General features: G+C 39.4%; 1 protein-coding gene across 1 annotated transcript; it reads left to right on the top strand.

The window, feature by feature from the left end:
* Positions 1-34: 34 nt before the first annotated feature.
* Positions 35-23594, top strand: ZRSR2 (zinc finger CCCH-type, RNA binding motif and serine/arginine rich 2). Its single transcript, XM_070365366.1, has 11 exons — positions 35-116; positions 507-586; positions 4054-4144; positions 9312-9420; positions 9773-9859; positions 12646-12684; positions 13273-13391; positions 18416-18629; positions 19525-19580; positions 20496-20605; positions 22620-23594. Exons 1-11 carry the CDS (start codon positions 76-78, stop codon positions 23078-23080), a joined length of 1407 nt encoding a protein of 468 aa, XP_070221467.1. The 5' UTR covers positions 35-75; the 3' UTR covers positions 23081-23594.
* The last annotated feature ends 880 nt before the right edge of the window (positions 23595-24474 follow it).

Here is a 24474-nt window from a genome sequence, read left to right as displayed (position 1 = left end):
CAGCAACTGCGTCTGCGCACGTCCTCAAGCCCGCCTTTTCCGGCCGGCTCCTGTGGGCGTGGCGGCGCTGGCAAGATGGCGGCGCCCGAGAATATGCTGTTTTCGGAGAAGCTGAGGTGAGCTGGGTTAGGAGAGATGAGCTGAGAGAAAAGGGGACGAAGCAGACCGAGGCTGGGCATGGAAGATGTGCAAGCATGAAGTAAAGGGGAGCTGGGCCAAGCAGACGAGCCACCGCAGCAGCTCTATCCTTTCCCTGGGCGCGCCTGAATTACCAATTGGGCATCTGTGGGCTCAGGGAGGCGAAAAGGGGAGCAGAAGGGCATGGAGAAGACCTGCCGTGTGCGCATGGGATGGCGAGGAGGTGGTAAAGGCATGTTCTGTAATTAAAACACGGGAAGCAAGATTTCACTGTTGGAGTTCCTGTCACTGGGCGCGGAGGAGAAGGGAGCTCAGGCAGCGCTGCAGTTGCGGCCGCTGACGCTGGAGTGTGTGTCTTGTTTTTCCAGCCACAAAAAGTACAGGGCCGCCCTGAAGAAGGAGAAACGAAAGAAACGGCGACAGGAACTCGCTCGACTGAGAGACTCTGGTAATGGACTTACTTATCTTGTTTTCTGTGTATCAAATTGCCCCCGCGACTCCCGTCCAAGTACTGTTATCTAATACATAGTTGCTTGTGGCCACGACCCCTCAAAAAGTTGTTAGACCCATATCAGAAACAATGGTAAAAGTACTTACTCAAGAGGGGGAAGAAGTCATGGTGAATCATCACCCACTGATTACGTGGAAGTATTTATAAAGTATCTAATATTACAGGTGCAGGCATCATGAATTACAGCAGCTAGCACAGCCTTTGCACATAGTAAGTATTCGGCGAATATTTTTCTTTGTAAAACCAGCAGGATTTGAGGGGTTTACACGTTTTGCAAGTTTTTCTCAAACTACACTAACGTGAGAGACCCCTTGTTGATCTTATTTAAATACATACAGATGAAATTAATTATGAAACTTACTTGGTTTTTGGTTTGGCCGCACTGTGTGGCATGCGGGGTGTTAGTTTCCGCACCAGGGATGGACCCCATGTCCCCTGCAGTGGAAATGCGGAGTCTTAACCACTCGACCGCCATCCCTATATCTACATTTATGTAATGTTAGGGATGATGGGAAACATATGCACAGGACATTAATATGGTACTGAGTGGAGTTTGGAATGCTACTACTACTATTGCCATGTGGTTATTTATCACTTTTTCTTCCTATTAAAATACTGTGTGAACCTTCATCTGTACTGGCGGTGGTGTCGTTTGGCCCTCACATGGCAGAATCTAATGTTTATTTATTAAACCTACCTGTTTAATGACCTTAGTTGTAAAGTTATATCGTAGTAATAAATGCACATGGAAGCACTGAAATCACACAAGAGTGCTGAGTTACAACGGTTTGTCATGTACATTAACCAGAATATGCCTAGTAAATTATCCTGGACAATTCTTGAAGTCCACAGACCATGGCCTCAAGAAACCAGGATTTTGGGGCCTTAAGAAAAATAGCCATAGAGGTTTTGTTTATCATTAGAGTTGCCAAGAAACTGTTTGAGTAGCAATACTTGGGATATTTAGAATGAAAGGAACAGTGCATTGCCCTGCAGCCTGTATTACTATCTCTTTTTTAATTCAAAACTGGTCCCACTTGAGACAGGATAAAACATCAGGGATAAAAGGAGAAACAGGGTAGATTGGTATTATTGATGCCCTTAGTAATTCTCTACCCCCTTTAAAGTTCTTGGTTTCCTTACTATGCTAACCTGTTTTCTTGTAACATGCCCCAACTTTTTAAAAGTCTTTCTCTTTTTCTTTACATACTTCAATTCCAATGTATTGCATTGATATTTTTTATTCCCTTTTAACTTTTTAAAGTGCATTTGGAGTGAGCCTCTATGAGTAGGCAAGTGGATGTGTCCTTTGGCAGTTTAGTCAGTTGAAGGATGCAGCTCACTGGTCTGCTCATGATTATATATGGTTAATGGCTGAGCCACAATGAAGCACTTGCCTCTGGATGACTGCTGCTGCTTTGGCCTACTCCAGCTCACAATTTTTTACTTGGTGGTGCTTCATGAATACTGTGGTCAACTAAACACTACTGTGGGTTGTAGCACACTTGGATGGCCAAACATTACCCAGAAGACTACAATACAGAAATATTCTGTAAGAATTGCTCTAGAGTGAATTGGCAAGTGATTGGTAGAAATTTCTGGATTATCAACCTCTCTATTACAGGTAGCTTCTTTAGCACCCAATTCTACTTGAAATAACCTGAAATAAGCTGCATTATCAGAAATTAAGGTGACATGAAGGAAAAAAGGAAGCTGGAAAACTGTAGAATGACTCCATATATACTTACATGTATAAAACAGTTAGATACACACTTGCCCCTTGAACAGCGTGGGTTTTGAATTGCGCACATTCACTTATATGTGGATTTTCTTCAGTAGTAAGTACTATTGTACTACGTGGTCTGCAGTTGGGTGAATCCAAGGATGCAGAACTGCTGATATGGAAGAACTGCGAATGTGGAGGGCTGACTTTAAAGTTATACATGGATTTTCAACTGCATGGAGGGCCAGTGCCTGTAACCACTGCATCGTTCAGTGATTGAGTACTGTAGTTATCTAGGACTAGGTGAGCCTTTGGTTAGACCTATACTTAATATGGGCTTCCCAGGTGGCTCAGACAGTAAAGAATCTGCCTGCAGTGTGGGAGACCCAGGTTTGATCCCTGAGTCGGGAAGATCCCTTGGAGAAGAGAATGGCTACTCACTCCAGTATTCTTGGTTCGAAAATTCCAGGGACAGAGGAGCCTGTCGGGCTATAGTCCATGGGATCAAAAAGAGTTGGACACAACTGAGTGACTAACACTTCACTTTTTAAATACTTAATGTATGTGACAGACAGTATCTTTTTCCTTTTAGCCTGAGATCTTCTGTTATAGTTCCTTAAGATCACTTCAGTTTTCCTCCTTTTTTCTCCCCACAAATTTAAATTTTGAGAAGAGCATATACATTTTTATTATATTAGGACTTATTTTCCCATGTTTTTATTTTGAAAATGTTCCAATGTGCAGAAAGTCGAAATTTACAGTAGACATCCATGATGTACAGTAGACATCATGAACCCTTTGCCTAGGTTTGTCAAGTGTTAACATTTTGCCTTACTTTCTCTGTATATAGATAGACACATAAGTACAAATTTTTTCTGAACCCTTTGCATGTCAGTTGCATATACGTAGCCCTCACCCCTAAATACTTAAGCCTGCATCTCTTAAGAATAAGGCCACAATACTAAACAAATAAAGGAATAGTAATTCAGCAATATGATATACAGACCATATGAAAACTTTCCCAGTTCAAGTTTGATTATTTTGAAAAGCTCAAGCCAGTTGTCTTGTGGAATGCTCTGCATTCTAGATTAGTACGTCTTCTCCTGAGTAGCTTCAGGTACACTCTATGGAAAAATACTACATAGCTGATGCTGTATAGCTCTCATTGCATACATCTGGGGGCCTCTCATGTCAAGTTGTTCCACTCCTAGTGATACGAAGTGTGGTCAAAGTGTTGCCAATCAGATGGCTCCACTGTAATAGATATTTCCCCCTTTGTAATTAGTATTCATCTGTAGGCTGGTATTTTGAGATAGTGTAAATAAATATCCTCTTCCCAACAGTTAGTTCCTACAGTGGGGTACAGCAGTGAGGACTATTCTACTTAAGTCTTGCTACATTTTTCAGTTGCCATTCTTCTATAAAGATGGATATTCCCTCCCATATCTCACCATTTTAGGGGGTGTCAGTTTAATGTGTTAATCTGCTACCATTATTGTTCTTTTCAGTGTTCACATTGTTCCAATTTGGGCAGCTGGGGCCCTTTATTGTTAGAAAGTTTTAAAAAGAGATTTGTACCATAATTGTAAAGATAAAAAATTGTATATAATTTTTTTCCTGAATTATTGACCAAGGCTTTGTAATACATGGATAGAGTCCTAAAACATTTACATTCCTTCAGGACTCTCACAGAAGGAAGAGGAAGAGGAGGCAGTGACAGATGCTTTGACTGAAGAACAAGAAGAAGAAGAGAGGCTGTTGGAGAGAGAGAGGTCAGCACTGATTGAAGCTCTTTCTGCAAGCCCAGTTCTTTTACTTGAATATTCTAAGTCTTCACTAACTAGGACAGGTCTTCTTTACACAATCTTATACAAAATAGATCTTGTAAAATACCCTGGATAAGCTGTTTAAATCTCTAGTTGATGGGCTGAAACAAGATGTTGTCTTTAAAAAAAGTTTTTTCACTCTTTTTGCTAATTTATAAATGTTTTTTGAAAAAAAAAAAATTTAGATAATTAGTAAGTGTAAACAGTGAAAAGACTTCAGTAAACTCCACATACCTAAAGATAGCCACTGTTAAGGTAAGAAAGAAACTGTAGATGAATATATATATATATTTCTTTCGTGGGATGATATTTATACATATTTTTCTATAGATTGCTTTTTTCCACTAAGTGTATAGGACATTTACTTCAGTGTTGATACAAAGATCTAATTCAACCATTTCAGTAGCAACACAGTCTCCATCATATGACTAGCATAATTTATTCCCTATTCATAATTTATAGTTCTCTACTGATGAATGTTTAGTTCTCGAAAAAAATATTGTTTACTGTTAAATCACATTCACTTACCATGGTACTATTAATTTACTGTCATTTACTATTTGTTATTTATTTACACTCAGGCTTTTTACTATTATTAAAAAAAAGTTGCAGCGAGTATCCATGATTATATATCCTTGGTATTGTCCTATTATTTCCTTAGAAAAATGCTGAGAGGAAAAGTGCACATAAAATGCACTTTTATGCAGGTAGAAAGAGTATCCCGGGTTGCAGTTTGCCACCTTGCCAAGAGTGAATCAAGGTGCCCATCTCTCTATACTGTCACTCACAATAGGCATTATCAATTCTTAAAACTCCTATAGTAAAAAGTTATTTCTCATCATTTCAAATGTACATTTTAAAAAAACTTTCATTGCAGTACAGTTGATTTACAATGTTGCATTACTTTCTTCTGTATAGCAAAGTGAATCAGTTGTATGTATACTTATATCCACTCCTTTTTTAGATTCTTTTCTCATATATGTCATTACAGAGTATTGAGTAGAGTTCAGATATATACTACTTAATTCGTAGGTTGAGTATCTTTTTATATAATATCCATTTGTAGATGGCTTAAACCTTTCTCTTTGGGGATACATTTTTTTTGTTATGTAGGCAGTGTTATTATTAGTCCTATATCTATCATGTGTGTGATGTATATGTTCTTCATTTGTCATCAGTCCTAACTTAGATTCTAGTAGTTACTTAATTTGATTTCCATGTTGTCAATTTCATCATGATATCTGGCCTTGCTGTCTGACTTTAAAAGGCCTTCCCCAGCACAAGATGACAAAAATATTCTGCTCTTTTTTTATTTTGGTATTTTTCAGGGAGTGTTTTGTTTTCTGGGCTTTTTTAAAAAGTGGTACACAGTAATAGGAATTTGCTTAATGCTACTCAACTGTACACTTAAATGGTAAGTCTTATATATACTTTGCCACAACAAAAAATAAATAATATTTTAAAGGAAAAAAAACTTGATAGACCCTCTCCAGCTAGTTAGTGTGTTCACTGGTAATGTTGCTTCTTTTCTTGTAATTAATTCCTATTACCTACCTAAGCACATAAGTAGGTGGAAGCATCAAACTGCTGGGGGAAAAAAAAGGTAGTAGTGACGGGAAACATGGAGTTGGATTCAGCCAGATCTGCATTCCATTCTTGGCCCTGCTACTTACTAGCTCTATTCAGGTTGCTTAATCTCTCTAAGCTTCGATTTCCTCACCCTAAATAGGAACATAAACAGGGACTTTCCTGGTGGTTCAGTAGTTAGGACTTCCTGGTTGGGGAACTAAGATCCTGCATGCTGCATGGCGTAGCCAAAAAATATAATAATAATCATAGTGCCTACTACATAGAATTGAGCAGATTGAATGAGATTAATGAGGTGGTAAGTGTATAGTGCTTAACATAGTGTGAGCAAATAGGAGATGCTATAATAACTCTGGTTGTTCTTATTAGAGATTTCTGTTAAGATGAAGATAACATGTATATCATGAAATAGGGAAGTCTTTTTTTTTGCTTCCCCATTGACTTAGGTGCTTCTTTTAAACCACATACATGTGTCTTCATACTCCATTATTATTTGTTTATTCCTGTAAGAGTTGCATAATACTTTACTGTTGAAAAGCAGGATAATTATTTGAAAATACTGCACTTCATGAATCAGAGTTCTGCACACTGAAACATCTACATATACCCCATGACATATACAGAAACGCTGGCATATGCAGCATGCCAGTCTCTACCATGGCTAAAAGATGGGTTCCTGGAATCTGTAGTAGGAAATGGAATACTTTCTCCCATCGAGTATTTGAAATTGTGATTGGGTCCCCAGACTAGACATAAAACCTTATTTAACTCCTGATGTCTCTGAAGTAATATAGCACAGTTTCTCATATTTCATTTTCCTTTTACAAATTCAGTGGGACAGTATACAGTCTAGGTTTGAAACACCAAATTGGCTAATAAAGTTTTGAAATATAACCTGTCTTTAAGTTGGAAACTTGTAGTATTGGATATCTGAGATACCATTGTAATACAAGATCACTCTTTATAACTGGTCATTTCTAAGCATAAACTAGACACCGACTCATTTTTTTTTTTTTAAACTCCTTGTCATCTTTTCTTAAAACCTGTAGCTTTATTTTAAAGACCTGATCACAATATAGTTCTCTTTTGCTTGAGGCAAACCAAGTCTCTGAACTGTAAAGAGTAGCAGTCCAAGGGTTTAGAGCAGGAGATACCAGGTTTTTGTCATGCTACAATCCTGCGTTTGGCACTTTCAAAATGCATGGAATAGGAAGGGTAATACTTTCTGAATGAAAAGCTGGATGTTACTCACTTATTGGCACCTAAAGGTTCGTGACATTTGTACAGGACACGGGTCAAGACCATCCCCAAGAAAAAGAAATGCAAAAAAGCAAAATGGCTATCTGAGGAGGCCTTACAAATAGCTGTGAAAAGAAGAGAAGCGAAAAGCAAAGTAGAAAAGGAAAGATATACCCATTTGAATGCAGAGTTCCACAGAATAGCAAAGAGAGATAAGAAAGCCTTCCTCAGTGATCAATGCAAAGAAATAGAGGAAAACAACAGAACGGAAAAGACTAGAGATCTCTTCAAGAAAATTACAGCTACCAAGGAAACATTTCATGCAAAGATGGGCTCAATAAAGGACAGAAATGGTATAGACCTAACAGAAGCAGAAGATATTAAGAAAAGGTGGCAAGAATACACAAAAGAACAATACAAAAAAGATCTTCACAGCACAGATAATCACGATGATGTGATCACTCACCTAGAGCCAGACATCTGGGAATGTGAAGTCAAGTGGCCTTAGGAAGTATCCCTATGAACAAAGCTAGTGGAGGTGATGGAATTCCAGTTGAGCTATTTCAAATCCTAAAAGATGATGCTCTAAAAGTGCTGTACTCAATATGCCAGCAAATTTGGAAAACTCAGCAGTGGCCACAGGACTGGAAAAGGTTAGTTTTCATTCCAGTCCCAAAGAAAGGCAATGCCAAAGAATGCTCAAACTACTGCACAGTTGCACTCATCTCACATGTTAGTAAAGTAATGCTCAAAATTCTCCAAGCCAGGCTTCAGCAATATGTGGATCGTGAACTTCCAGATGTTCAAGCTGGTTTTAGAAAGTCAGAGGAACCAGAGATCAAATTGCCAACATCTGTTGGATCATCGAAAAAGCAAGAGAATTCCAGAAAAACATCTATTTCTGCTTTATTGACTATGCCAAAGCCTTTGACTGTGTGGATCACAATAAACTGTGGAAAATTCTTCAAGAGATGGGAATACCAGACCACCTGACCTGCCTCTTGAGAAACCTGCATGCAGATCAGGAAGCAACAGTTAGAACTGGACATGGAACAACAGACTGGTTCCAAATAGGAAAAGGAGTACGTCAAGGCTGTATATTGTCACCCTGCTTATTTAACTTCTATGCAGAGTACATCATGAGAAACACTGGGCTGGAGGAAGCACAAGCTGGAATCAAGATTTCCAGGAGAAATATCAATAACCTCAGATGTGCAGATGACAACACCCTTATGGCAGAAGGTGAAGAACTAAAGAGCCTCTTGATGAAAGTGGAAAGTGAAAAAGTTGGCTTAAAGCTCAACATTCAGAAAACTAAGATCATGGCATCTGGTCCCATCACTTCATGGCAAATAGATTGGGAAACAGTGGCTGACTTTATTTTTTGGGGCTCCAAAATCACTGCAGATGGTGATTGCAACCATGAAATTAAAAGATGCTTACTCCTTGGAAGGAAAGTTATGACCAACCTAGACAGCATATTAAAAAGCAGAGACATTACTGTGTCAACAAAGGTCCATCTAGTCAAGGCTATGGTTTTTCCAGTAGTCATGTATGGATGTGAGAGTTGGACTATAAAGAAAGCTGAGCACCGAAGAATTGATGCTTTTGAACTGTGGTGTTGGAGAAGACTCTTGAGAGTCCCTTGGACTGCAAGGAGATCCAACCAGTCCATCCTAAAGGAAATCAGTCCTGGTTGTTCATTGGAAGGACTGATGTTGAAGGTGAAACTCCAAATATTTTGGCCACCTGATGCAAAGAACTGATTCATTTGAAAAGACCCTGATGTTGGGAAAGATTGAAGGTAGGAGGAGAAGGGGATGACAGAGGATAAGATGGTTGGATAGTATCACCAACTCAATGGACATGAGTTTGGATAAACTACGGGAGTTGGTGATGGACAGGGAGGCCTGGTGTGCTGCGGTCATGGGGTTGTAAAGAGTCGGACATGACTGAGTGACTGAACTGAACTGAAACATCACTGTGGCCAACCTAAAGAGAAAGCTAAAGTGTCAGTGTTTTGTCTAAAGATGTTACAGTTAGGAAATATAGAAGTAATGATTTTACACTGTTTCCCTCTAGGAGGATAGTTGCTAAAATGCAGTGCTTTTCCAAGATCACTACTCATGTATCCTGGTCCTCTTACCTCCACTTAACTGCTTTCTAGAAAATAGCTTTCATGGTACTTTCATCATTCACAAAATGTCATTTTACTTTCATATATGTGTGGATGTATTTGTGGATTAGCGCCCATTCCTTTTATTTGATCACATCATTACATCAATAGGCAAAAATTACATGAGGAATGGTTGCTGCGGGAGCAGAAGGCACAAGAAGAATTCAGAATAAAGAAGGAAAAGGAAGAAGCAGCTAGAAAACGGCAGGAGGAACAAGAGGTATGGTATTAATCAGATAACCAGTTAACTAACTAGTTAACCAAAACAACTCTCAGTAAGAGTTACATACCTTGAACTTTAGAAACCAGATGTTGGGGCTTCTCTGGTGGTCCAGTGGCTAAGACTCTGTGCTCCCAATTCAGAGGGCCTGGGTTTGGTCCTTGGTCAGGGAACTAGATCCTGCGTGCTGCAACTGAGACCTGGTGCAGCCAAATAAAAAAGGGGGAGGGATGTTACTCATTTTACCAGTGTTAACATTTTTCATTTATTTGCCCCATTTGGCAAATGTTTTAAAAACATGAGTCTGAAAAAAAATTACCTTTCTTCTTTTTATTTTTTTCCCTCTGTAAAGAGAAAATTAAAGGAAGAATGGGAAGAACAGCAGAGAAAAGAGAGAGAAGAGGAGCAGCAGAAGCTACAGGAGAAGAAAGAAAGAGAGGTGATTCCTGTCACAGGAGGATAAACGCACTGCGTATCCTCTTAGTGGGTGGATGGGGCGTATGATGGGGTGGAAGAATAAGCTATAGGCATATCAGGGTTTGAGCTTGGTTTTTTCTTTAGGAAGAGTCATGTTTTTAGTTTAGATATACACTAACATTTTCTTATGATGCTTTTCTCTGGGTGTTTGCTGTGGCAGATGCCTTAAATTAAGGTTTTTTCCCCCAACTCTACCTATCTTATCCTATATACTAGGGATTGGCCAGCTTTTTCTGTAAAGGGTCAGAGTAAATATTTCAGGCTTTGTGGTCTCTGTTGAAAACATCCAACAGTCCCAGTGTCCCATGAAAGCAGCCATAGGTAACATGCAAATAAAGGGTTGTGGCCAAATTCCAATAAAACCTTATTGTTTTATTGATAAAAACAGGAAGCTGACCCCTGCTTTACACTTTGTACCACTCCACAGCAGACGGTGTTTTTCTGAGGTTTTGTTGTATATGGGTTGATTTACTATTGGGTGAATACTATTTTTTATAGTTTCCACCTTTGTTTGATTCATAAGAGACTTCACCACTTTGGACATGTCACCAAGAACTAATAGATTGAAAGAAATCATGAGCTCAAGTATCGAGAGATTAGGAAATATTTTTTGTTATTAAGTTTTGACTTTTTTTCTAACTTGTGCTCTAAAGGCAGTTGTAAGTAACATCGTTGCTCACACGAAAAAAGAATCTTAAGGTATTTGTATATATCTGTATCTTCTAGGATTGTTTTTAAAGATTGCTTTGGTCTATTTTGCTGCTATTCCTTAACAGTGCATTTATTTCAAAGATATCACAGCTCATCTTTCCTTCACTGATTCATCAGGATGTATCTTTTCTGTGATATTGCTACATTTGAATAGCATAAAATTGGGTAATCACCTGCTGGTGGGAAAAATGCATTTGTTTACATCCTAGTCATAATGGGGTAGAAGCAACCTTTGTTTCTTGTGTCTCAGGCCATCAGTTAATTCCAGTGTAAATTTTAAAAACCCTTACTTGAGTACTGCTTTCCAGATGAGGCAAGATCATGCTAGGTTTTTAGGGGGCAGGAAAATTGTTTGGAGTGTGTCATTTTTTTTTTTTTTTTAGGGAGAGAGTAATAAATTTCTATTTTAACAGGGGACTGTTTTTCAATTGAGGTCTTTTCTGGCACCAGATAAATGCTAAAGTTTTTGTTTCAAAGAAAGTCTGGTGAGACATAAGGAGAAGTGGGTAAAATGAAGTCAATTCTAAGCATATATAAAGGGATCTGCATTCTGAGTTTTCTGCTGTGAGCTAGATAGATGCTTCTCTGGGATTGGAGATAGGGCAGCTATAAAGATCTGTATTCATTGCGTTCGGTTTCTTGATGGGGAAACTGAATGATAAGTAACCAAAAAGATCATTTTAGGTGCTTTAAGGTAATGGTATGTGGTATAAAGAAAGAAAGCAGGTCACATGACAGACTGATTGCGGTAGGAAACTACATCTTTCAGTTGATTGCCTGTCAAGGAAGACTGCTCTGAGGAGGTGCCGATGTGTGAACTGACAGCTGAGTGTAGAGATCTTGGGGAGAAGGGTTCCAGGCAGAGGCAGGAAAGTCTGAGCCTGGAGCTGAAAGGAGGTCAGGGTGCCTAAATCCTAGAGACCAAAAAGAGGACAGTGGCAGAGGTGGGCCCAAGTTCAGGAGGGTAGGCAGGGTCATTCATGTAAGGCCTCCTGGGTGGGAAGGAGGAGTTTGGATTTTACCTGAAGTGTCATGGGAAGCCATTAAAGGGTTTTGAAGCAGGGACTGACTTCATTTAATTTATATCTTTACCTTTAACAGATCATTCTAACTTTTGTATAAAGAATAGCGGGTGGCGGTTGGGAGTGATGACCAAGGAGGCAAGAGTAGAACTGTGGCTCCAAACAGGACATGATGGTGGTTTGGATGACAGTTGATGCTTAATACAGAGAAGTACACAGATTTGTAATGAGTCGTGGCAGTTAGCGGAACTCTAGCTGGTAGGCTGAATGGGCAGGAAGGGGAAAGGAGGAGAAGAGAATTCAAGCCATATGTTTTTAATTTGAGCATGTAGGCACATGGCAACTCTGTTTGAGATGAGGCATTTAGATGGGTGAGGGGTAGGGAAGAGTAGAGTTCCATTTTGAGCACATTGAGTTACTAAGGACCCTTACATGGCCAGGTAGTTAATCAAGTAAGCAGCTAGACATATGAGTCTTCTATGTATTACTTTAAGGAGCTAGGGAAAAGTCTGTCAAACATAATTTAAAGCTTATTTAAATGCCAAGGAGGTAAAATTTTACTGGCATAGTGCAGAACTGTGATACTGCCTTATCAGAAAGTTTGAGATTTTTCATCAATCCCAGTTCCTACTGTTCATATCATAATGTAGCATCTGCTAAGTGTTTGTGATGTTTCAGCTACCATTGTCTTTTATGATATTCACTAGTACCTCACCTTAAAAACTAGAATGTGGAATGTATGTTCAAATCTGCTAAATATTACTCTTACTGAAACTATTAGAAGACTATGTTTTGAAATGTTAGCTGTTTAATGTCCTAGTTGAATGAAGATTCTCAGCTGTATGTCTTTGAAAGCTTTTCAGAAGATCATGCTATAGAAAGCAAATTACAACCTGAAGCCTTTTGTGTGATGGGTTTTTTAAAATTGTTATACATGAGATTCTTAACCAGATAAACCAGATATGACTTACCGACTTCGAGGTTTTCATTAGTCCTATGTTTGCACCATTTGTAGGAAGCTGTGCAGAAGATGCTGGAGCAGGCTGAAAATGAGGTATTTTCAAAACCTTTCATTAACAATTTGAGGCCAATGAACATTTCTTTAAAAACACTACTTCCAGTAATGTTAATTTTGTGGTAAGTTACGTAGATCCCGTCTGAATGTGGGATTCACATCTGAGGCTCTGTGATTTGTACAACAGCAACAACAAAAGTGAATTGATGAACAAAAGCAAAAATCACCCCTGTGGACTGGACTTGTTTATAGTCCTTAAAGAATGTATAATCAGCCTCACACATTTTTACACCCAGATGGATGTTTTAACTTGATTCAGAGTAAATCAAGGGATAGTTCCCTAACAAGTCCTTTGACTCTTTTCGGAATCAGTGGACAGAAGGGAAACCTTGGTGAGTGCTCCTGGTGGCCGAGGCAGTGCCTGATGCTGGACAGTGCCCAGGAGCCAGGAGAGACATAGCCCCTATCTCATGACAGTTGTTTGTAGAGTCTCGATTGTGTGGCACAACTTAAATGTGTATATTTTTACAGGAATCTGTTTTTATTTTTGACTGAAATATTTGAATACCTTTTAAACATTTAATTCTTTGTGGATTTTTACATCAAAGTTACGGTTATTTTCAACAGTTGGAAAATGGTGCCACATGGCAAAACCCAGAACCACCCACGGAATTAAGAGTAATGGAGAAAGATCGAGCTAATTGTCCATTCTACAGTAAAACGGGAGCGTGCAGATTTGGAGATCGGTAACCAATTTTGTTTTATTGTGTCAGAGTTAAGTGACTCAAAACATCAAGGTTTCCAAGTTCCCATTTGGGGAGCGGCACGGGCTGGAGTTTGAAATGTTCACGTTCAGTCAGGCCTCTGCTATGTTCTTGCTGCTGCTCTAGTTCCCCAAGGTGGGTGTCCCCTGCTCCCTGACACCCGCCTCCCCGCCCGCCCTGGGTGGGTTGGTCCAGTTCTCTGGCAGGGCTTCCTTTCATTCCTCCCACAGCTGTCTGAGGACCTTTCACTTTTGTTTTCTTCCTGCGCTTGAATTGGTCCACATGGGTGAACTGGGATGAGGAAATCTATTTCAAAAGACTGGAGCAGCCTGGCTTTATTTTTTGAATGGCAAACACTGTGCATGAAGGAGGCTTTAAAAACTGGCATGCCCAAAGGGATGTCTATGAAAGACAGGATCTGAGTGAGCAGAGAAAAATTCTAGTGCACATTCTCAGTCTGCTCTGATTGAGGAACAGACGCAGGGTTCGGCATCTGGCTTTAGTGGCTATAGCAGTGAGAAAGTTACTTAAGCCCTTAGTGCCTTAGATTCCTCATCTGTAAAATGGATATTAAAAGTAGTACCCCCCAACCCCAAGGCAGTTGTGAGGCTGAAATGAGTGAATTCAGGGAAGGCAGGTCTACAGGTCAAATGTGGCAGGCCCATGGCAAGCGCTGAGTGTTTGTTGATAATTTCTTTTTGTTACTGTTGCCATTATTCTCTGACACCCTCTGGTTCCCTGCCTCTTTTGGATCAATGATTTTAAAACAGGACATTCACCTAGAAAACTAAGTGTTGATGTTTTGATTCATTTAGCAAATATTTAAATATCAACTGTATGGCAGGCAATGGTGATTTTTATAATTTGGCTTGTTTATGAATGAACAACTTAAAGTGGATAAATAATTCATAATGGTGAATAAATCCATCTGAGGCAAAATCTAATTATTTTCATTCTGCACAAGAAAAGATCTAATTATATCTTAGTGTCCTAATCATCATAAAAAGGGATATGAATTGGCAAATTCGTATGTATTTAATGAGAAACTGTATGTTGTCTCTTGTGCTTATTTTATTCATAAAACTATACATGCTGTAAGTTTTATTTCCTTCTTTGAAAATATGAACCTTCTCTAGCTTTCTCTTTTAAAATTTAAGCCATCACATCATTTTACATTTTTTAAGAACAGTGGTTCTCAACCCTGGATTCCGACTAGAATCATCTAAAAAGCTTGAAAAAAATTACGTCTTATCTCAAATTAAGTAAACAGAGTTTTTGAGACTTGGGCACCCTAATTTTTGAAATGTGTTCAGGTATTTTTAATGTGCCCCAGGATTGAGAGTCACTGATATAGGATTTGTGACTCCTTTTATGTTTTATAGTTGGGATGCTATATGCCCAGAATATCTGTGAAAGTATTCACAGAATCCGGTCAGTAGTGAAAGCCTCCTCTTGAGGAACTGGGCTTCTTAGGAAAAGGAAGAGAGAAAGACTTTATCCCCCTTCGTACCCTTAGAAATGTTTCCCAAATGTATGTTTAATTTCATCAAAGCAGTAATGATTGATGTAAAACATCCCCACCAAAGAAAAAAATGTACAGCGAATTACCTTTGAAAGACAACTGAGACTCAATATGAGTTCACATTTGCATTGGCAGCAGGAGTGGGGTGGGGGTGGTTGTTGAACCAAATTGTATGTAAAGTTTCCAAGTTGCAGAATTTCTCATTTATGATATATCTCAAACATTTCCTTACATGTGAAGGCTTGCAGTCATTGGATTCTGGATTCTTCTTCTGTTGGGCATAGGTGAGAGAAGGGAAGATGTCCTAAATGGTTTCAGGAAATTGGTTGACAGGACTTAATTGTGAAAAGGGGAATGGACTGTCAGGCGCTCAAAACTCAGCCCTGAGAGCCATTTCAAGGAAATATTGACAGTAGTCAGATTAGTTTGTGAAGATTTCTTAATATTTTCATAGGCATGTGACATTTCACCATCACAACTATCAAAAAAAGTATGAGATTGATTTGGATATTTTCATCACTCAGGTGATGAGTTGTGAAATAAGATTCTGTGAAACTAGCAGTTACTAAATCCAGTACCGACCCTTCAAACAAAGATGCTGCTCCCCTTTCACAGAGAGCTCCAGTGTCTTGCTCAAGATCATACAACTGTCCTTCTCTGTTGAGTTCTGTCACACATTCACATAACCTAAGCATCTCTTTGGTCGCTTTGTTTTTGTAATTAGTATAGAATTAAATTCTAGAACCTTTCTGGAGTTGATTTTTCTTAGAGTCACAGCTTGGAGGGGAGCTCAGGGTTTTTTTTTTTTTGGTCCTTAAAGAACATAATCACTGATGAAAAGTAAAATTCGTTGACCAGTGAGTATACCTCACTTGTTTTCAGAAGTGATTTAAAGAAGGCTCATAGTCTACTACACAGTTTATTAAAATAAATAGAAAGCAAGGAAAGGAGAGGTGCATTACTGTGAATGTACAGTACATTTGACTTTGGAGTTGTATTCATCCCACGCAACAATGAGCTTTGTAGTTTTTACCAAAAAGGAAATGAGTGGGATCTCTGGAAAGACAGATTTTCTAGGCATCAGAGTCTAAATGTTTTCCCATAGAATACTGTATAAAGATACTGAGTAGGAAAGTGGACAGTAACTTTCATGGATATTTTATTAACAGTTGCATATGTAATTTTCATGAGAATATTTCTCACAAAGACCTTCAGTAAATAATCAGAGCCTAACTTTAGTGTGTAACTTTATTCTATAAAGAACAAAGGTAGTGAGTGCCTGGATTCTCCCCTGAGAAGAGAAAAAGAGGCATAGTCAGTTCTACCTGAGGGGGCATTTGGAGACCCATGCCATTTATTGGCTGACCTTCTAGTTAAGGTAATGTCCAACTACCTGATTTGTGGTAGTCTTACTTGATTCAAGGATCTGAGTAATGGGTAAATAATAATAATAATTATTATTAATGGGTAAATAGCATGGCCTAAACCAGGAGTCCCTAGACATGACTGACCTTAAGGACCACGTGTAGAGTTACTTTGAAAACATGGGTTCCCCACTCTTTGAGGTCTGAACAGATTGGTCTAGGGCAGGACCTAAGAAATCTGAGCTCTTCCCAGGTGATTCTAAGAATCACATGGGTTTGGGTACCACAGCTTTAGACTGCCTTCCCAAGTGTCCCTTGTCTTAGCTGAATTTTCAGCATAAGCTGTAGGGTGGCCTTAAATACACTCAGACTATGTGGACTGTCTCCAGGCCAAGTGGGATTTTCCCCTAGATGGGGACTTTGGCACTGTTCCAAAACTCACAAACGTTCATTTGACATCCTGGGTACTAGAGCCCAGTTCATTCAGATATAAGAATCCCATGAGGATTTTAACCTTGTTAAATTGGTTTCTCATTTAATTCTGTATGTGCTTCATACTTGTAAAATTCTGGTTCTGCTAACACTGCCAACCAGGTTGATTCCTTGTTCTTTTTTCTGTGGGCACTTGTCCTTGGGAAGATGGATCTCATAACTAGGTCTTTGGCTGAATAATCTAGGAGAGTCCTTTGAAAACTAGAAAATTTCACATTAATGAGCACTGATGGCACATTTCTGAGTTGGGCATGTTATGTGCAAGGCATTCTATGTGCATTGTCTCAACCAGGTATACAGATTATGTTACAGACAGTGGAAAGTAAACATGAGTTAAACATTCATTTCAGGGCCATTGTTTTTTTTTTTTTTCCTAACACTTGCTTTGTTCTTCAACTTTTTTTTCTTCAAGAGTTCTTAGGATTTTTTTCCTAAAAATTTTGTTGTAATTTTTAAGCTAGAAATTTAATCAGGAAAATTTGATGATTTTGAATCTTAAACTGTATTTTTTCCCCTCTTCATTTTATTTGAGGAGAAAGAAGTAAATAAGAAAGTAAACTCACATGAAAGATTTTTTTGTAAAAAATTACTCAGTTACAACCCAGTCTAATTTAAACTGTGAAAAGAAAATTGTTCTTCACAATGGTCAACCTCCTTCATAAAAGAGAAATTCTTTAACATTTAGCACATCATATAACACATAAGGGAGAAGGCAATGGCATCCCACTCCAGTATTGTTGCCTGGAAAATCCCATGGATGGAGGAGCCTGGCAGGCTGCAGTCCATGGGGTTGCTGAGGGTCGGACACGACTGAGCGACTTCACTTTCACTTTCCACTTTCATGCATTGGAGAAGGAAATGGCAACCCACTCCAGTGTTCTTGCCTGGAGAATCCCATGGATGGAGAAGCCTGGTGGGCTGCAGTCCATGGGGTCGCATAGAGTCGGACACGACTGAAGCAACTTAGCAGCAGCAGCAGCAGCATAACACATAAGCAGTGGACTGTCAATTAGCTCAGATCTCTGGGATCTTCTCTCCCCAGCCATGTAACTTGTGTGCTTTTCTAGGCCTCACTTTCCTTCTTTCAAAGTGGAGAAAATACTAGCCCTGGCTGTCATAACAGGTTGTAAGGATCAGAGGAAAGAATATAAAAATGCCATGAAAACTATGAAGTGCATTCCATTTAGCTAAAACTCTCAGAATACTCTGTTCTCTAAGTGTTGGGTTTGTTGGTGACTGTATGAAATCAGGATTGCACTGTTCTCACGTCCTGAGTCCCACGCATGGTGTCTCTGTGCCTGTCATCACTGTCTGTCATGCCCACACAGCTCCTCTTTCCATGTGCTTCCATGTCTGTAAGGCTTTCTAAATTTCAGTAAAAGGCAGCTAAAATGACTCCTGAACTTGGAAATAATTCCCAACTGTACATTTTAATGAGATCCAATATACAGGTCAGCTGTAGAACAGCTTTTGTTAAGTGTTGATATTTAAAGTCTGAATGAGATTTGTCATCTTACAGTTCAGTCAAAACAGCTAAGTTGCTCAAGTCTTTATCTCACAGTTGAATGCAGGTATCTTATCTATAATTTCTCACCATTGGACTGCTGAAGTTTTTCCTTCATATGCAGGTGTTCACGTAAACACAATTTCCCGACATCGAGTCCCACCCTTCTTATTAAAAGCATGTTTACAACGTTTGGGATGGAGCAGTGCAGAAGGGACGACTACGACCCTGATGCAAGCCTGGAGTACAGCGAAGAGGAAACCTACCAGCAGTTCTTGGACTTTTATGACGACGTGCTCCCTGAGTTCAAGAACGTGGGAAAAGTGATCCAGTTTAAGGTGGGCACGAGCAGTACACGTGAAGGAGGGACTGGGAAAGCGAGGGTGCAGGCTCTGCCTGTATGTCATGTCCACGCATAAATATGTATATATATATTTTATGGCACACATATATGTGTATGTGCCTGTCTGTCTATATGTATGGGTTTCCCAAGTGGTGCTAATGGTAAAGAACCTGCCTCTCAGTGCAGGAGACATAAGAGATGTGGGTTCAATCCCTGGGTCAAGAAGATCCCTTGGAGGAGGACATGGCAACCCACACCAGTATTCTTGCCTGGAATCCCATGGACAGGGGAGCCTGGCGGCCTACAGTCCATAGGGTTGCACAGGGTCGGACAGACTGAAGTGACTTAGCATGCATGCACATGTATATGTGTGCTGTGGGTATTGGGTCTATGTAGATAGGGGTGCCCGTGTCTGTGTGTATTTGGAATGCAAAGGATTTGCCCAGCCTCAGGAGAGTGCTGATCTATATGATGAAGGAGGGACAACAGGATGGAAGGGCCTCAACTGGGTCTTTCATGTTTTATGTATTTAAACATGCTCAGTCAAAAGTGGAAAATGTTAGTATTAAATCTGGGTGATGTATATAGGGGCTGATTACTAGTCTCTGTATTTTTTTTCTTTTTTTTAATAGTCTATTTTTATGCATGTGTGAAACATTTCATATCTTTGAACAAAAAAAGGATCAGGTAATTGCCTGCAACACTGCCATGTGCTGAAGTATGCCTTAAATAGATGTGAGCATGGGGTTTTAATTTTGAAATTTTTGATTGATAACACCTTATGGTAATGTTGGCCTGGACAGAAGTACGTATGATGACTGAGGGCTTCTTTTCCTTAGGTTTTTGTCTTTTTTTTTTTTTTTGTAAATCAGTTCTTCATTGCTCCTTAGGTCAGCTGCAACTTAGAACCTCATCTGAGGGGCAATGTGTATGTTCAATATCAATCGTAAGTATTCTGAACATAAACATCTTCACATTTTGTCACAGTACAGTGTTGTGACTTACATTGACATGTGGAATTTTTTTTTTTTATAGATTTTATATGCATGGGTTTTTTTTTTTTTTTTTGGCCACACTGGGGGGCATGCAAGATCTTAGTTCCCTAACCAGGGATCGAGCTCATGCCGCATGCATTGGAAGCTCAGAGTCTTTAAACCACTTGAACAGAGAAGTCCCTGCATGGTATTTTTAAAAGTGTAAAATATTAGGAGCTGATCCAGAAATACAGAAAAGATTAGACAATTATATATTTGTATTTCACTCTGTGTATACTTAGAGTTCTTAATCTTTTACAATATAGTGAATTTTTTACTTATATAATTTTAATAATTAAAACACAAACTGAAAAGGGATAACCAGAATAGAGAACAGAAAAGTATAAATCGAAAGAGCGAGAAATTAAAGCCCCAAATAATTTCAGTGTGCATTTTGCCTGCTAAGAGAGCAGTTAGTGTGTCATTTCTGCTCGTCATGCTGTATGCCTGCGCAGCGCCATGGCTAATGGGGTAAATTAACCATTGTAATAGGAAGGACAGTGATCTGAGCTGAGAAAGAATAGGCGCTGACAGTGGAAAACACTTCTGCATTTTTTATGGTCCAGTCTTTTGGTTTAAGAAGCTTTGACTCAAGCTGGTTTCCATGCATCAGAATCTCTGAGAGGTTAGTTTAAAAAAAAAAAAAAGTTTCTGAATAAATTGTGAGCTTCAGGAGCTTGAATGCTGTAATGAGGACTCCCTAGGTAGCACAGAAGCAGTGAGCTTGGTGGCCCTCTGGTAAACAAATACAAGAGTTAGTTAACAATAGGATTAATCTACATATTAGAAAGTTACTCTAATAAAGTTACATCCTTTGTGGTTTAAAGGGAAGAAGAATGCCAAGCAGCCCTTTCTCTGTTTAATGGACGGTGGTACGCAGGACGACAGCTTCAGTGTGAATTCTGCCCAGTGACCCGATGGAAAATGGCAATTTGTGGTAAATACAACATGATTTTTTTTCCCCCAACTGTTTCACTGTCATATAAAGTGATATTCTTGGGGGCAGAGGGGAAAGCAACCTTTTAAAGGAGTGGAGATTAGCTTTTGCCTCACCTGGTAGATGAACAGAGATCACTATATAAAGTACATCACATTTTAGACCTGTAACCGACCTTGTGGGTCACTTTATGGATGCAGTGACTAGGGGCATGGTGTATAGGTGACAAAGTCAGTGCTCAAAGTCCTAGGCTCTGCAGGAAGCCTGAGAAGTTGTGTCTGTTCATTGGCTCCTCACTTGAGCTGTTTTTTCTCCCCATCTTTATCCCTAATGAACCTTGTCATCTTTGCCACCTAAAACATTACCTGTAACACTTCCTGCCTTATTGAAATACAAGCTTTTGTGCCTTAGAGATTGATTATAGATTTGGAACCTGGTCAGGGCACATTCAGTCAGACTGACTCATCAGATAGTGGCTGCCGAATCAGGAAATGAGTCAGTCTTTGAGTAGCTGGCAATTTTGAAGGGGTCATTCTGTTGTGATTTCTATCAAATAGGCTTAGCCAAACCATTTATTGTTGAAGTGCCCCGGAAGCTATGAGAGGAGCTGCCAGTGCCTTCGGGGGCCACTTCCCTTACCCTTTGCTTCACTTCGCTTTATACTCGCTTGCTTAAAACCTCCTATTTCAAAATCTGTAATTTATAAAGTCTGAATCTTTGGCAAACCTGGTCTTAATGGATGCTGTCACTTAAAAGTCATGTGAAGCGGGGGCGGGGGGGGGGGGCTGGGGGAGGCATTTACAATTCCTTGCTTTGGCAGGCCAGAAGAACCATTATGCCTTGAAGACTTTGGGACTGAAAGAGATGGCTCTGTTTTCTCCATGAAGGCAGTTACTTGTGTCAGTTCCCAGGAATCCAGTGTGATTTCAGTGAGGTGCTTCTGAGTGTGACTAGTAACTACTGAGCATTTTTTGTGTCTTTATTATTGGATTATTGGCCACACAAATCAAATATGATTATATATCATCTTTGGAGAGATGTCTGTTCAGATACTTTGCCCATTTTTCTTTTGTCTTTTTATTATTGAGTTGTAAGAGTTCTTTGATATATTCTACAGACAGGTCCCTTATTGGAGATATGATTTGCAAATAGTTTCTCCCATTATATAGATTGTCTTTTCACTTTGATGGTGTCCTTTGAAGCACAAAAGTTTTTAATTTTGATGACTCCCAATTCATCTATTTTTTTTTTTTTTTTGCTTGTGCTTTGGTATCATATCTAAGAATCCATGTCAGCCCATGCCATGAAGATTTACTTGTATGTTTTCTTCCAATAGCTTACGTTTAGGACTCTGACCCATTTTGACTTTCTGTATATAGTGTGTGGTGTACAGGTATTTCATGTTTAACTCTTTTACATATTTAGATAATTTACTGCTTTTTCAAAAAAGTTTTAAAATCTTCAAGGGATCTCTAAACTGTGCAAGTAGATTGACAAAAATCTTCTGTATTAAAAGCACCTTAAAGCATTAGGCCAGTGTTTATCATCTTCTTGAGATGTAAGAGAATACAGGATCCTCTACTTACAACATGCTCTTTATTTTAGCCAGTGGTTCTGTCCTCCCACCACCATGCCCTCAAAGCATGCTGCCACCAGGACTGCCGACCAGGGCTGGTTCTTCAGTGTTAGTTAGGGATCTACATTGTCTGTCAGCAGGATGGTAAAACAATAGAAAAAATAATAAATAATATGGTTGCCATTGGTTGGGTTGCACTCTACACCATAACCCAGTAGGGGAATGGGACATTCTGGTTAAGTAAAAGTTCTGATCTATTACTTTTCACAGTGCCTTTTGTTAGAGCATTTAATATTTCTGAAATTCAGGGAACCCAAACTGTGAGATCAAAGTATGTAAGGAGAAACTAGTCCTATTACAAGCGAACATCAGAAATGTACCTTGTGAAAAGGATGTAGTGCCAGCAGTAAACGCTGTTTCCTCACTGTGCCATTGCAGGTTTATTTGAAATACAGCAGTGTCCCAGAGGGAAGCACTGCAACTTCCTTCACGTGTTCAGAAATCCCAACAATGAGTTTTGGGAAGCGAATCGAGACATCTACCTATCTCCAGATCGGACTGGCTCCTCCTTTGGGAAGAGCTCAGAGAGGAGGGCGAGGCTGGGCCCCCACGACGACTACTACAGCAGGAGGAGGAGGAGGAGGAGGAGGAGCCCTGGGCTGGCCCACTCCTACAAGAGGAACGGGGAGGCCGACCGGAAGAGTAGTCGTCGTCACGGGGCCAAGAAACCTCACAAACACAGGTCCAGAAGCCGGGGAAGGCACAGTTCCCGAAGCAGAGGAAGAAAAAGGGACCACATCCGTGGTCGGGGCAGCCGGAGCCACAGCCGCAGGAGCCGCAGCCAGAGCTCCTCCAGGTCCAGGAGCCATGGCGGGAGGAGGTCAGGGAGCAGAGACTGAACTCTTCAGAGCCCCAAATCCAAATAAACTTACTGTGTTTTTCAGTGATTGTACACCTTATTTATTATGGCGGCTACATACTTGGATGGAGGGCTCTCAGCTCATGTGGCTTACCAAGTCTGGCAAAACTGTATGTAGACTGGAACCCTGTTTTAAAATATTTTTATTCTCTGATAATCACAGTGTGTTTAGTATAGAGAACCTAGAAAACATAAAATGTATACAGCGCCAAAATTACTTATAATCCTGACCCTGAAGATAACCAATTAACACTGCAGCATTACTTTAAGTCTTTTTTTCTGAGTATATGAGTGTGTACACATTTTTTTTACACAAAGATCATGGCTGTAGTTGAAATGTTTTCTTCACACCAAACATTGTCCTGTTTCATCAAGCCCTAGTCTGTTTTACTCACTGCATAGTGTGGATCTATGTTTATTAAGTCATGTCCCTATTGTTGGATTTTTAAGTTATTTTAAGTTTTGCACTATTAAAGAATCCCATGCTATAAACAGTCCTGTGGTGGATTTTCTTAAATACTTTCACCCATTTCTGATCATTGCCTTAGTATAAATTATATCAAGAGAAAGTATTTCCAAATTGCCGTCCATAAAGACTACAAAAAATTTTACGCTGTCAACAATAAATTTTGCTGTTCCTATGCCAAATTACTTTTCCAGTTTACTTTGCCAGTTTGGAAAATTTTTTGGTTTACTTATCTCTGTACATGTAAGCTAAGACAAACACTTTCTGTATTTAATGGGCATTCAGTTTGGTTGTTTGCCCCTTATTGTTGGATTTTTTACATGTTAATAGCTGAACAGTTCTTTACTTTAAAATTCACTTTCTTAAAGTACTAAAGAGTTAGTTGTTTCCCCACCCTCCTCCCCCATAGTTTCCCATTAGGGCATTCATCTATTTTGTATTGTGTTACAGAGTTCATTGCTGAATATGCCAGATGCTAAAGCAATTGATTAAAAAAAAAAAGTGCTCAGAGAAACTTGTTGAAAAAAACATTAGGGAATTCCCTGGTGGTCCAGTGGTTAGGACCCCTAGCTCTCACAGCCAAGGGTTCGATTCCCTGGTTGAGAAACTAAAATCACACAAATTGTGCAGCACAGCCAAGAAAAAAAGAAAAATTGATTTGTTCCAAAATATAAATGCCTAAAAAATTATTGAAAAATTTCTGTAAGTATCTACAGGATTCACTAATACTGAACAGTTCTCACTAAATTCAAAAATTTTCAATCCTTTCCTAAATACAGATGAGATAATAATAAAATGTGGCATTCAAAGCTGAACATTCATTTTAATAGATCAAGAAGGAAAGAACAAGATGAACATCAGCTTGTTTTCAAGGTAATTGACTTTTCCCTCAAGTGTTAAATGGGTAG

Source organism: Bos mutus, chromosome X, assembly GCF_027580195.1.
Source record: "Bos mutus isolate GX-2022 chromosome X, NWIPB_WYAK_1.1, whole genome shotgun sequence".
NCBI lineage: Eukaryota > Metazoa > Chordata > Mammalia > Artiodactyla > Bovidae > Bos > Bos mutus.
Note: the sequence above shows the minus strand (reverse complement) of the source record. Positions and strands in the feature narration are given on the sequence as shown.

Coding starts and splice junctions, on each gene's coding strand:
- ZRSR2 (XM_070365366.1), top strand. CDS start 76: ATGGCGGCGCCCGAGAATATGCTGTTTTCGGAGAAGCTGAG. Junction 117..506: donor CTGTTTTCGGAGAAGCTGAG/GTGAGCTGGGTT, acceptor TTGTTTTTCCAG/CCACAAAAAGTACAGGGCCG. Junction 587..4,053: donor CGCTCGACTGAGAGACTCTG/GTAATGGACTTA, acceptor ACATTCCTTCAG/GACTCTCACAGAAGGAAGAG.